Source organism: Bemisia tabaci, chromosome 3, assembly GCF_918797505.1.
Source record: "Bemisia tabaci chromosome 3, PGI_BMITA_v3".
In the NCBI taxonomy this organism is placed as follows: Eukaryota; Metazoa; Arthropoda; class Insecta; order Hemiptera; family Aleyrodidae; genus Bemisia; species Bemisia tabaci.
In genome coordinates, this window is record NC_092795.1 from 29,045,481 (window position 1) to 29,060,096 (window position 14,616).

The 14,616-nt window shown below is 42.7% G+C and overlaps 1 protein-coding gene across 1 annotated transcript in view; it reads left to right on the forward strand.

The window, feature by feature from the left end:
- The first annotated feature begins 547 nt into the window (after window positions 1-547).
- LOC109031166 (uncharacterized) overlaps window positions 548-14,616 on the forward strand; it is a 28,991-nt gene continuing 14,922 nt past the window's right edge. Inside the window, exons 1-6 of the mRNA XM_072298118.1 lie at window positions 548-731; window positions 3,065-3,168; window positions 4,855-5,046; window positions 6,672-6,826; window positions 8,996-9,128; window positions 12,659-13,216. Coding sequence (XP_072154219.1) covers window positions 563-731; window positions 3,065-3,168; window positions 4,855-5,046; window positions 6,672-6,826; window positions 8,996-9,128; window positions 12,659-13,216 — 1,311 coding nt within the window. The 5' untranslated portion in view covers window positions 548-562. The remainder of the gene's footprint in view (window positions 732-3,064; window positions 3,169-4,854; window positions 5,047-6,671; window positions 6,827-8,995; window positions 9,129-12,658; window positions 13,217-14,616) is intronic.

Consider the following 14,616-nt stretch of genomic DNA (forward strand, 5'->3'; position numbering starts at 1 on the left):
ATTAGTGATGTTCCATATGAACCACTAATTGGTTTATAAAGCCATCACGGAGAAAAAAACTTCGTGCGTGGGACCCGAAGTTTAGGTCATATGGATCTCTGAAGTTTTCGGATTGAGCATCTGAACACATTAGGTCCAGCTGCTGAGGTTTGGACCACACATCCGAAACTTCAGTTCTTACATCTGAAGTACTTACTTTCAGATGTGTGATCCGAACCTCGACAGCTAGACCTAAAGTGTTCAGATGCTCAATCCGAAAACTTCAGAGATCCATATGACCTAAACTTCGGGTCCCACGCACGAGGTTTTTTTCTCCGTGTAGGTTTTTCTACGTGTACGCTATTAAGTTGTGCATTTAGCCACTGATACACGTGCGTAAACCTCTCTTTCGATGCAATACCCCTGTGCTTTTACTGGAAATACGTCTCTAATTCTGTGTGTTTTTGTGTGTGTTTCAGAGGGGTTCGGGGGACAAGGGGAACGGGGGGATCGGGGGGTGCGGGGACGGGAGGACGAGGACGCGGACGGGGACGCGGGGGGCCGGGGGGGGCGGGTCGGGGGGATGGGGGAGCGGGAGGCCCGGTCGGTGGCCCTGGAGAAGGCCTACGTGCACGAGGTGTACCAGCAGATGACCAAGGCGGAGCACCCACACCACGAGACCAACAGCCCCTGGCCCAGGATCAAACAGCTCATCGAGCAGCTCGAACCCGGCTCCCTCGTCTGCGACGTCGGTAAATAAACAGTTTTATCACAAAAAATTCATTTTGCAATACAGGGTGGCCCAGACCAAGCCTTCTTTTTCGAAGAAACAGTGGTTTCTAAGTTCTAAAAAGTGGTTGGCTGAATCGGGAATCAACCCCGAGGAATTTGAATTTCTTGTTTCCGGAAGCCCCCAGACCTACCGTACGAAGCCTTTTTTTCGAAGAAACAGTGGTTTCTAAGTTCTAAAAAGTGGTTGGCTGAATTGGGAATCAACCCCGAGGAATTCGAATTTCATGTTTCCGGAAGCCCCCAGACCTACGGTACGAAGCCTTTTTTTCGAAGAAACAGTGGTTTCTAAGTTCTAAAAAGTGGTTGGCTGAATCGGGAATCAACCCCGAGGAATTCGAATTTCATGTTTCCGGAAGTCCCCAGACCTACCGTACGAAGCCTTTTTTTCGAAGAAACAGTGGTTTCTAGGTTCTAAAAAGTGGTTGGCTGAATCGGGAATCAACCCCGAGGAATTCGAATTTCATGTTTCCGGAAGCCCCCAGACCTACCGTACGAAGCCTTTTTTTCGAAGAAACAGTGGTTTCTAGGTTCTAAAAAGTGGTTGGCTGAATCGGGAACCAACCCGAGGAATTCGAATTTCATGTTTCCGGAAGCCCCCAGACCTACCGTACGAAGCCTTTTTTTTTCGAAGAAAAAGTGGTTTCTAAGTTCTAAAAAGTGGTTGGCTGAATCGGGAATCAACCCCGAGGAATTCGAATTTCATGTTTCCGGAAGCCCCCAGACCTACCGTACGAAGCCTTTTTTTTCCGAAGAAACAGTGGTTTCTAAGTTCTAAAAAGTGGTTGGCTGAATCGGGAATCAACCCCGAGGAATTCGAATTTCATGTTTCCGAAAGCCCCCCACCCCTTTTTGGAGGGTATTTTTTTTTTGGGGGGGGGGGATTGCCCCCGTATCTAGGAATCGCAGAAAAAATGAGGCGAGACAAGTTGAAAAATGAAATTCACGCAAAATTTCATGAAGAGTTAAAAAAAAAGAATTCTTAGAAAGCTCAAGTTGGAGACGAATTAGAGCCCTCGAAAATGAGGCCTTACCGTGCTTCAGCTCCCCGCGCATGACACCAGTTTTCTTCAAACTTAACGGAAAATCCCCGGAAAAGTTGTGATCTCAGGAGGTCATCCCCCAAAATACCCCCTTAACGGGAGATGGGGAGCCTCCGAAAACATAATATTCAAATTCCTTGAGGTCGATTCTCTGTTCAACTAACCACCACAACTTTTGGAACTCAGAAACCACTTTTTCTTCCAAAAAAAAAAAAAGAAAAAAAAAAGGCCTGGTACGGTAGGTCTGGGCCACCCTGTTAACAATTTTTGAAGTAGATCTGTACCTATCGTAAGGTATGATACAGTCATTTCATTTAGTCTGTCGCCACCCTCTTGGTTTTTAACATGCAGTTTTCAATTCTAGAGAGGGATGAGCATAAAATAACCAAAAAAGCTTTCTCGGGACGATTAACTCTCCATGACACAGCGGTACAAATTCGTATAACAACGTATTTTTGGGTTTTTTAAAATTTGAATCTTCCCTCCATGCCATGATTTTGTAAATTTTCATTAGTTGTATCTTTTTTTGAACAACTGACTCTGAAAATTTTAAATTTTGAAGAAAAACTTTAGTTTCCTATTTTTTTCATGCACGCTACAAAATAGATTTGTGTCTCGCATAATCTGAGACCCAAAATTAATTCATGCTCCAGAGGGCTAAATTAACTTTAACAAAATCTTTTCGCTACATCAATGGCCAATCTTTATGAAACAGTCAGGGATGTTTTCTGTTTGCTTGGTTTTAATGCAATCGAGCTATCAGTATTACTGCTGAGACGAGCGTTGAGAGAAACATGTATGTAGACACAAATAATACTTATTAATGCCATATCGAACTAGAATCATGACGTTTTTAGTTTCTAGTTTAAAAAACCGTTTTTTCGATGCTTTAATTGAAAGTTTTGAAACTTTCACGTTCGGAGTTCAAAACGGTCGCGCAAAAAGCAACTCTGTGCCTCTTCTTGGAGCAAAAATGATTCTCACTCATGAAGATACATACGAATGAGAGAACTTCCCTTTGCGACAACACAAATCCCGACTTTCGACCCAATTTGACGGAGATCATCCTCCGAGAAAAATTGATTCTATACTTAGCCTCTCTTAAGAGTGGGCGGTTACGAGTAGGTATACTTCTCCATAAAAATTTCAGCACAAGTCCGATAAACGGTTGAGACATCCAACATCAGAATACTTATGAGTGCAAAAAAAGCGTTTGATCCGTTTTCCACAGTAATCAAATTTATTTATTGCAGGTTGCGGAAATGGAAAGTATTTGAGTATGAATTCCTCAGTTTTCAAGATTGGAGGGGAAAGATGTAGTAGGTTAGCTCACGTCGCAAGACAAAAAGAAAATGAGGTAAGTGGCTACATGATCTTATTCGAAAGAATAACATTGGCTTCCTTACATTACGTGTGTATAGTTGAGAGTGACCGTTGAGAGTGACTGAATACGGCTTGATGAACTTCCTTTTCTTTTAACATGTTTCGAAACATTCGCCATTCGAAATTCGTTTGTCTTTAAACACACAGTAAATATCGGATAATAGCTAACGTATAAATTACACTGTGAGAAGACTTGTAATTTAAAAGATCTGAAGCGCCGTCAGGTGTTGCAGAGATCATACGGCTGTTTCCTTTACATTATTTAGCAGGAATCTAGTAGCCTGAAATAAGCATCCTGTATTTGAGCTGTGAAAAAGGTATACAGATTTTACCATGAGTAAAATTTAACATGAATATCTTTGGATATGAATTCGAATTATACGAGTGCTTTCAATGATTTGCTACAGTAAAAAGCACAAAATATAAAAGAAAAATTCTGTGTTTTAATACCATCTTTGACACGGAACCACTTGAATATTTTCAGAACGCACAATATGCGATTTTAAATGACAATAACCCATTCAGAATGTGCGAACATTTCAAAATTATAATTGAAAAACGCTAACTCCGCGAGTTTGAATACTAGAACCAAATGCAACAGTGCCGTCAGCACGTGTTAGTGCCTACAAGACTGCAGAAACACTTCACGCATTGCGCGTACTCGACGGTGGTGCGTACGCGCAATGCGTGAAGTATCCCTGCGTGAACGCGCAATGCGTGAAGTATCCATGCACTCTCGTAGGCGCTAATACTCGTCTCGAGCTGGCTGCACTGATGTGTTTACGGCATCGATGAATACGACTATAGGCTAATACGACGGATTTTGTTAGCCACGGCAAAACTCCATAAGAAAAAATGCAAACGCGTATCCGTTAATACAACATCGGTTAAAACGCCATATCGGCTAATGCAACGGATTTTTTCTTCTTTCGATTCAGCGTAAAATATGGAAAAACTTCTAAATTAGGGGCCGTCCATAAATTACGTCACTCAAGGTGGGGGAAGGGTGAGGTCTAGATGACGGGGAGGGAGGGAGGGATCAAGCCAAGGATGACGTAAGCTTTCCTGAATGCAAAAAGGCTGAAATTGCTTGCTTTATTGACTCTCTGCATTTTCCCTCAAAAAGGGTGGGGGCGACCACAACACATATTTAATTTTTAATAAAATTAATTACTCATTTTCTTGACGTTGCAGACTAAATCTACTGATCTTTATCGAATGTCTGCGTTATTCTCCGAAAAGGGGGGCGAAGGAAACGCTGGAAAAAAAACAAAACATTGGATCTAGAGTCCAGACTCTTAAAAACATCGACAAGAAAAAATACTTTTGATTCAAACCGATTTAAGCTTACATTAAGAACCCAACTCTTAATTTGAGCGGATTTCCTTTTGATTTAAGCTTGAATCTGATTGAATCAAGATTATTTTTTCTCTTTCAAGAGTCTGGACTCTAGATCCAATGTGTTTTTCTTTCCAGTGTGACTTAATTTTTAAAGGGGGGGGGGGGGTTCTGGCAGGGGATGACGGTTGGATACGGCGAGGGAGGGGTCGAAATATGGAAAAAAGTGGGCGACGTCATACATGGACGGCCCTTGAGCGATAAAAATGGTGAAGCTATGGGAGAACTGGGAGTGTAATCGGCAGGTTTACTTTGGTTTCAGATAATAATCTGTGATAATTTAGCATTGCCGTTTCGGGACGAGAGTTTCGACGCAGTGCTATCTATAGCTGTAGTTCACCACTTAGCCACCACCGAGAGGCGAGTCTGCGCCCTCAAGGAGTTGACCAGAGTGCTCAGGATAGGTGGCAAGCTCATCATAACTGTCTGGGCCATGGAACAGCGCCATCGGAAGGTAAAACTCAACTACCATTTCTCAATACATAAATGCTTCGTGTATATGTCGCAGGCAAATAGTGAAATCAGGCATTTTGTAAAATGCCTAGGCAGATAGCTTAAATTAGATTGTCTACAAAATGTTATGAATTCATGGCGGAGAGCTCACGAGTTTTCAATATTTGTGGAAGCATATCTCATCAAACCTAAACAAACTCTTTCTGTCCCTTCCTCTTAAATTGTTTCTCATATTTTTGAATGTTGAAACTCTAAAAATGCTGTACTCTCTGACATGCTGAAAATTTCAAGAAAAGTGTGTGCTCAGGAGCTAAAATCTTTTAAAATACTGTTTCGTGATGCATACTTTTACTGAGGACTTTTTCTTACGGGGGTCAATTGATTATTGTGTCTAAAATTAGGAAAAGAATCAGAATTTCAATCTTAGCTAGAATATTTGACTATTTGCCTAGGCATTTGACAAAATGCCTGATTTTACTATTTGCCTGCGACATATACAGATCTTCAAGCTAATAAACTGACTACATCATACAAAGCGAAGAAAGAAGACAGAAATTCGGTGAATATGCGTTGTAGACCTTATAAAAAAGAGGAGGAATCATTTTCCCGTCCCTTTGATTCGGCAACCTCATAAAGAGGCGAATGCTAGATGCCGAGATAACGCTATTTGAAATATTGGAAGTTTCTACGGCAATGAAAAAAACAGACCTGTTTTTCGAACGGTCGCAGACAGAATACCCAGCAGGCTGATTGTTGAAATTAGTAGACAAAGCGATGAACAAAGAAGATAATAGGGATATGCAGGGATCCCGTTGGTGGAAGCGGGTAGTTCCAATGGACAGGGGAGGTAGGTGATAGATTAACTAACGACAACCCACGGGCTACAAGCCTCCAAGTTTATCCTTTAACAAAATTGATGTTTCGACATACATATAGTTATAGAAGTAAACGCTTTTTCGGGACACAAAAACTCGACTAATAACCCGATTTTCGCCCTCCAAATCAGCACATTGATTGCAGTCTCTTTACAAAAACTTGTGTCCTGGTTAGAAGCTCAAATTCCCATCAATTTCCGATCAAATGGGGACTGGTGCGCACCATCTACCGTCAAATTTCTGCGACCTGCAACAATTTGATGGTAGATGATGGAACTGTGGGGCTCATCCTTCATCTGATTTCCACACAACCGTACTTATTTCAATCAGCACGCTGTTTTAATTAATTTTACTCATCAATCTAGATAACTCTCGACCGCCATCTTGGTCATCATTTTGATCGGAATTCGATGGAAATTTGAGCGTGTAACCAGGCCACTACAGAACAAAAGTTTTTTAGCGTTTCACTCCTCACTGGTAAAAAAAACCTCTTGGTTCAAGAGTGCAGTTTCTTGTCGCCGGATTTAAGAGTCTGGACTCTTGTTTCAAGCGGATTTTGAATTGAATCAATGCAAAATCCGCTTGAAACAAGAGTTCAAGACTCTTAAATCCGGCGACAAGAAACTGCACTCTCAAGTCAATGCACCGCGGCATTGGTCCAATAGGTTTTTTTACCAGTGATGTAGTGACTAAAGTGACTGACGAGTGACCGATAACGTATTTTACAATGAGATGTGGGTTCTGTTGACAGTTTGAATCACAAGATGTACTCGTGCCTTGGCATCGGCCGCAAGTTCTGAGCACGCCTTCATTCGACTCGTGGCAGACCACCACTTCAGAGGACGACTGCCCTCCACCTTACGCTTACATCCAGGCTTCCGACAGCGATTCCACCTGGTTACAAAGGTACGCAACTAAGCCCCCAAGTAGCATTTATCGACGGAAAAATTGCGATTTTATCGGCGATGAAAGCTCTAGGATCATCAACATCTGAGCGATTACCCTCGATGTTGTTGCAATATGGGTAATCGCGATTTTATTGCCCGGCAATTTATCGCGATATTATTGAAACAAAAATCGCGATATATAGCGATTTAATCGTCATAAATCGCAATTTTTCATTTGATAATATTGCGATAAATTGCCACCAATATAATCGCGATAATCATCCGATAAAATCGCTATTTATCGCGATCACCGCTACTTGGGGCCCCTACTCAATAATGATTCTTGAGCATAGACGGGGAACAAGATCTTAGGGGTTTCGAAATCCCTCCTCTTTTCCTTGGGCCGAGAAATTACTTACTTTCTTGCTTTTGGACAAATGTTCAGTAGAAAAAAGTAGATTTTTAGACTTTCGGTTATTCATATCAACGATGTAAGAAGCAAAACAATGAAACACGGCTAAAATACATAAAAATACACCGGACGTTTCGACCATTATCAACCGCTAAAAAGTAGAAAAATAAAAGACAAATTAAAATCAAAAGATACCAACGCCATCTAACGCCGTGCGAGTCTCTTTCGATTTCAATTCCTGTTTTATTTTTGTACTTTTTTGGCGGTTGATAATGGTGTCGTGAGACACCGAAACGTCCCGCGTATTTTCATGTAAGTACTTTAGACTTATTTCCACTGTTTCCCTGTTTTGCTTCTACTATTTCCATTTTGGGCTGCCTGCGTACCTTTGTCTTTGCCACGATGTAAGTTTGAAACCATGAATCTCCGTTTGCGACGTCGCAGACTTCCTGTCATACTTCATATTTTTGTGGAAAGTTACTCGACGGCAATTCTCGAAAACTGCCGTGATTTCTCTTCTCCGTGCGAAGAAATTCTGCAAAAACTTCAAGAAATGATGTTGATTTGTTCTCCTTTAAAGTAAAAACATAGAGGCGGCGATTTTCAAACACCGCAAACCAGATACGAGGTTGCGGACGTAAACCGTCGATATGATTCGTTTCCCTCGTGAAATTTTTAAGAAAAGAACATGCTCCGTAGGGTTTTCATTCATACCTTGTCTAGAGGACCGTTGGGCGTCAATTCGTTGATTTCAGACTTCGGACGTGCTCATCGTAAGATGGACTTTCTTGGCAGTTCATCCGTAGAAAAAAGTACTGTCAGTGGGGACGTACATAGACGCTCCAATGGGTAAGCATTCCAATGAAGAAAGCGATACGACATCGTAGAAAAAGCGGGGTAGAATTTGAAGAAAAACCAGCAAAAACTGGAGTTATCAAAGCTTTCAGGCTGATTGTATTCAAAGAGCCTTTCAATCGGGTTCCGCGGTTCCGCTCACCTAGCTCTCGCCAATGCTCGGCGCACAATGGATGGAGCCGAAGCGGATACGAACTTTTTGGAATAAAACTGAAAGTTTTCATATTTTGTTCGATACAATTGAAATCTTGAGGGATTTCTCGTGTAGGGAATTTTACGAGAAAATTAATGTCGCCGTTTTCTACATCTACGTTGACGAAAATATAAGCTTTTAAAGTTATCACATTTGTCCTCTAGGGTGTACTTTATTTTTGAGTTTTGCGAAAATCAAGTTGGTCAACCCCTAAAAAGTTTCTATGTAGTCTCTAAATGAACCTCCTAAAATGAAAAAAAAATTTTAACCTGTGCTTCAAAGGGCCTAAATCAAAAATTCAAAAATTTTGGCACGCGACACATCAATTCTGAAGGAAAATTGCAAGTTACGGCCTTTTGGGCAGAGATTTCTTCCGTTTTGACCCTTTGAGGCACGGATTAAACATTTTTTTCTTTCAGGGGGTTCATTAAGAAACTACATAGAAACTTTTAAGGGGTTGACCGACTTGATTTTCGCAAAACTCAAAAATAAGGTACACCCTAATGTCCTCCCTTCCCTATTGATTCGCCCCCATGAGCGACGGGGGTTTTTTCCTGGCGTGGGCATTGTGAGCCCGAGCGGCGGGCGCGGCGAGGAGGGCTGAAGAATAAAGTTTCATTAGGGAAATTGAGATAAGCCGGAGATAGGCCGCGGTGATGGACGCTGTCTGCGTAATTGCATCGAGTCTGAGAGGAAATAATTAACGATGCTCTTTGTGTGTTTCTCAGGGCGCACTGTAGAGCCAAGAAGGATAAAGGTCGGCAGAAGGGCCGCTCGGAGGTCATGCGGAGCTCACCGAGCAGCTCCAGTCTCTCCAGCCCTAACGAGACCTGTTACAGCTTCGTCCGCAAAGCGCTACAGGTAAGCAAACCTTTCTGGGACTGTATTCAGAGTGACTCCTTGGAAGGCGAATTTCTGATAGAGAATTCAGGATGTCTACTAAAACGAGCTGGTCAAAAATCAGTACTTTTACAGCACTTTTTAAGTACGTACATTTCGAAGAAATTCAGTACCTTCTCAACAGAAAATTTCAGTACTTTTTCAGTGCCTCCAATTGACGAAATTCGAAAAATTTCAAAAATTTGAATTTCTCGCTCAAATTGCGACAAAACTGACAGAAAAATGAAAAAAATTCCGGACCTTCATGCGGAATTTCCGCACTTTTTCAGCACTTCCGGAACGTCCTTGAAAAATCAGTACTATTTCTGCAGGACTTTCCGGACTTGTAGACACCCTGACTAAATTTGATTCACTTTTCAGCCAATTATCACAAAACGGTCAATTGAGAAGGATAAACGCTTGCCAGAAGCCAAGAACTAAATTCTGCGGTTTGATGATTTAAAGTCATTGTTTGCATCTATCTATTTCTAGGCCCACCTCCAGCGGTAGGTTGAGAATTTTGAATACTGACTTAAAGAGAAAACATTCATAAGTTTCCCTGAAAATTCGTATTTTATAAACGAGATTTTGACAACATTGAAGGCTAATACGCCGTTCTTCCTTACAAGGGGAGTCTACGAAGTGACATCCTGGGATTGGGTTCATTTTGCTTGTACATGAAGAAGAGACAAATCTAAGGTTGACGTATTTTTTTTTAGCCGCCAACTCCCAACCCTTCTCGAGATATCGATTTTTAAAGTTACGATTTTTGCACGTTTCCGCGCGGAGTTCCGGCGAGTCAACTGAGCGCCGGCAAGCTGCACGAAGCGCGTTTCCTATCAGCGCTGCAGACCGGTCATCCTTATCAACAGTTCCATGGCCGAGTGGTAGAGTGTTCGCCTACTGTTCCATCGATCGCGGGTTCGAACCCCGCTTTATGCTATAGCTTTTAGGATACGCCGCAATGCGTTTTTACAAGTTTTCTTTATGTTTATCACACACCAAGGGGTCCGCCCCCTGGCCGCTGCGCGGCCCAACCCCCGGGGCAAAAAGGCGCGCTTCGCGGCTTGCGAAATCATCGAAATCGACCGTTGACGGTTGCAAATTCAGAGTAAGGAAAAAGTCATTAAGAATATTGTGTGGTGGGAAATTTTTATTTAAAACATCATTTTATCATTCAATTAAAATTATTTACCCAGTAACCGTCAACGGTCGATTTCGATGATTTCGCAAGCCGCGAAGCGCGCCTTTTTGCCCCGGGGGTTGGGCCGCGCAGCGGCCAGGGGGCGGACCCCTTGGTGTGTGATAAAAATAAAGAAAACTTGTAAAAACGCATTGCGGCGTACCCTAAAAGCTATAGCATAAAGCGGGGTCCGAACCCGCGATCGATGGAACAGTAGGCGAACACTCTACCACTCGGCCACGGAACTGTTGAGAAGGATGCCCGGTCTGCAGCGCTGATAGGAAACGCGCTTCGTGCAGCTTGCCGACGCTCAGTTGACTCGCCGGAACTCCGCGCGGAAACGTGCAAAAATCGTAACTTTAAAAATCGATATCTCGAGAACGGTTGGGAGTTGGCGGCTAAAAAAAAATACGTCAACCTTAGATTTGTCTCTTCTTCATGTACAAGCAAAATGAACCCAATCCCAGGATGTCACTTCGTAGACTCCCCTTGTTAGTGCGGTAAGTTGGCAGTGGCGATGAAGAGCGATTGCATGCAGCGTGAAGGCTCCTTCAATTCTGTGAGATGCCGTGCAATACACAGAGACACGAATAGTTGCTGTTTCTGCACTCTTTTAATTCCAGGGTGCCAGTTTTACTGGCACCCAATGTCGGGTCAATGTCGTTGCTTACCCGCATTGACAATCGCTCTTAAACAGGTATATAGTCCTACGGGTGGCTCTTTATAGTTAAAATTGTGACTTGGAGGAATTTACGGAGGCCTTCAACGCAGCATCATTACGGGAATAATTTCTTCATTCTCTCGCAAAAACGAAGCGGGAGATGTCTAGGTAAAGGCATCTTGAAGCGGACACTTTTACGAAACTGTACTAAAATTTGGAATGAAATTTACTCGCGGCTTGAGAACGTTGTCCTTTTCATAATGCTTTGAGAACAAGGCCTTGGTGAATATCTCTTTCCCATGACATAAACCGTAGGAAGCCACCTTCAATAAATGAGTTATTTAAGGAACGAATATGAATGGGGGTAAGGGACACGGGTGACTTCATAAAATTGGCATCTTGAAAATATAGCGTAGAAGCAGCAACTATTAGTGTCTCCAGGTATTGCGCGGTGTCAGACAGGATTGAGGGGAAACATTTTGCGTAGAGCATAATCTAAAACTTCCGAAACCCTTTCATAAGTGAGAAATAATCGCATATGCATGTGTATTTTACATGACAAACAGTAAATTCAAACTTTTCACCCGCGAACAAATTATTATCAACGTCCTTCAAACATGACAAACAGTAAATTCAAACTTTTCACCCGCGAACAAATTATTATCAACGTCCTTCAAAATAGCCGTGGAAAACAACCTACGCGTTAGTAAATAAGGGGTTGACTCATACGCACCTCCCTCTTCCTTTGATGCATAACACCTCTAATATTTTAAAACAAATCAACTACACAAGAAAATTCTTCTATTGTAAAGTATACTAAACGCCGGAAAACAAAGTCTCTTGGCTCCTGAGTTTAGAGTCTTAAAAAATTTGAAGCGCAAGAAAAACTGCTCTCGATTCAATCGGATTTTTACTTGAATCGAGAGGAAACCCTCTCATTTAAAGCGGATTTCTTTTTGATTCAAGCAAGAATCCAACTCAATAAAAAGTATTTTTTACCAAATTTTGAAAGATTCTGGATCCAAAAGACCTTTTTTCCAGTAAAATCAATCAGGTGTTCGATAGAGTATACTAAACGCCGGAAAACAAAGTCGTCTCTTGGCTCCTGAGTTTAGAATCTTAAAAAATTTGAAGCGCAAGAAAAACTGCTCTCGATTCAATCGGATTTGTACTTGAATCGAGAGGAAACTCTCTCATTTAAAGCGGATTTCTTTTTGATTCAAGTAAAATCCAACTGAATAAAGAGTATTTTTTATCAAATTTTTAAAGATTCTAGATCCAAAAGACCTTTTTTCCGGTGAAATTAATCAGGTGCTCAAATTTGGTGCTTAATTACGAGCTGTCTATTGGTCCTATTGTCTATTGAACCGCGTTTAACAGAAAGGAACCAAGCCACATCAGCTGTTGCCAAATTTAACTGGTCAAGTCAATTTTTTACGAGAGAACGCTTGTGCGGATTCCTTTGAAAAATGTAAGGAATTTGCCTCGTACTATGAAGAAAATTCACTGAAATTTGCACAAAAATCCGCCCAACCGTTTTCATGTAAAACATTAATTAGTCCAATTAAATTTGGCAATAGCTGATGTGGTTTGGTTCCTTTCTGTTTGACGCGGTCCGATTGTCCATTTGAATGACGATCTGATTTTTGAATTGCATCTGTTGTGCAGAAACTGGCGGGCGGGAAGCGGGGCTCGCGGAGCCGGGGTTGGTTCCTGGAGCCGTGGACGTCGACGCAGAGCGAGGAGATCCCGATGAAGCGCTACGACCCGGAGGGCTGCGAGGACACGGAGGACATCCAAGACCTCCCGATCGAGCTCCGCCGCTTGGACGAGGACGTGGAGACGGCGCTGGAGAAGCGGCAGAACTTCGCGGCGACGCGGCAGGCCTCGGAGCACCTCAACTACAAGTCCAAGTCCCTCTCGGACATCGGGACGCAGCCGCGGGAGGAGGCCCCGGAGCCGCTGACGCGCTCCCGTTCGAGCGTGCCGAGCCTGAGCCTGGAGCTCCGCCCGGAGATCTCGGTGGAGGCGCCGCAAGTGGACCCGGCCGAGGAGCGCGCCCCCGCCAAGCCGCGCCTCGTCAAGCAGAAGAAGTCCATCTGCGACGAGGACTTCGAGGAGGAGGACCGCGACAAGCCCACCGACATGCGCGACCTCGTCAAAGCCATGCCCGAGTTCAAGGTCGCTAGCCAGGCCCGCCTCCGCGAAACCCTCTTCAACAAGCAGGTTAGTTTAATTTAAAGTTGAACTTCTTTTTATCGGGCTGCATTATGTTTGATGAAATCACTGCTCTTATGTTTGAGGAAAGAGAATGAACCTTTGTGAGCAATTTTACATAGAGTCCCAGAAAGGTGACAACCTGCTCAATAACCAACAAGAGATAGTGAGGTAGTGACACTGGTAGCCCCTCCAATCCTATTCAGAGATATGCGCACGCACCAACAACGAACGGGCAACTCGATGACGCAACGGCTGGAACACCGGTGATAAGAACGCGTTCGCGGCGACTGGTGCACCCACGAGTATTTTAAAAGTGTTTTTTAGTAAATTTTAGTAAATTGTAGTAAATTTTAATAATATAAGATGTGACTGTTAGTGTTTACCAAATCGAAGTCGAAGTGACCTGATGATGATGATTAACATCGAAATAGCTATCGTGTAAAAACCGGATAAAAAGTGATCGGGAGAAAGGTAATTTCATCAAGCAGGTTAGTGTCTGAGCATAGTGGCATACAAGGATAATCCAGGAAGGCAGGCGAACCTTTGTCAATAGCAAGGCATACAACGACACGGCTAGGTCAAGAAAGTGTCGCACGAATACTGTAAGTGACAGAGTGATTGCCCGCAGATTAGTGCGGACTAGAGTAGTACCTGGCGAAGCACACACACTGGGGAAAAAAACACATTGGCTCTAGAATTCAGACTCTTAAAAACATCGACAAGAAAAAATACTGTTGATTCAATCAGATTTAAGCTTAAATCAAGAACCCAGCCTCTTAATTTGAGCGGATTTCCTTTTGATTGAAGCTTACATCTGACTGAATCAAGAGTCCTTTTTCTTGTCAATGTTTTCAAGAGTCTGGACTCCAGATCTAATGTGTTTTTTTTTCCCCAGTGCAAGTATTAAAGTAAAACAATCTCGATGAACGGAGGAGAGATGTTTATCTCTCAAGTCAAAGGTCGCAAGTCAAAATTTTAAAAATTATTTCTGCCGGAAAAAATGACTCTATTCAAGCGGAAAATCCTGGATTAGGAATAGACGCACGTATGCTTAGAAGTCTAATACTAGCTAAAATTGAAGTTATGTACATTGTACGTGCACGCTTGGACTGAATCTTGCATTAAGGGGTTGAGTAATGCGAATCAGCTGAAATCTCAAAGTTCAATCAGTTTTAATTATTACCCACACACAAAAAATGTGTTGATTAGAACAGAAAGTGATCATGTAAACACCAATTGTGGATCCATTTTCATTAATTTCTTAAAAGCCGACTGCACATGCAACAAATGGGGACCTGCAAGTGGTACATCGGAGCCGCTGTGTTGAGTGTTGATCACTGCAGCAATCACCGACGTAACCGATGAGCCACTTGCGGGTCCCCATTTGATGTGTGTGCAGTCGGCTA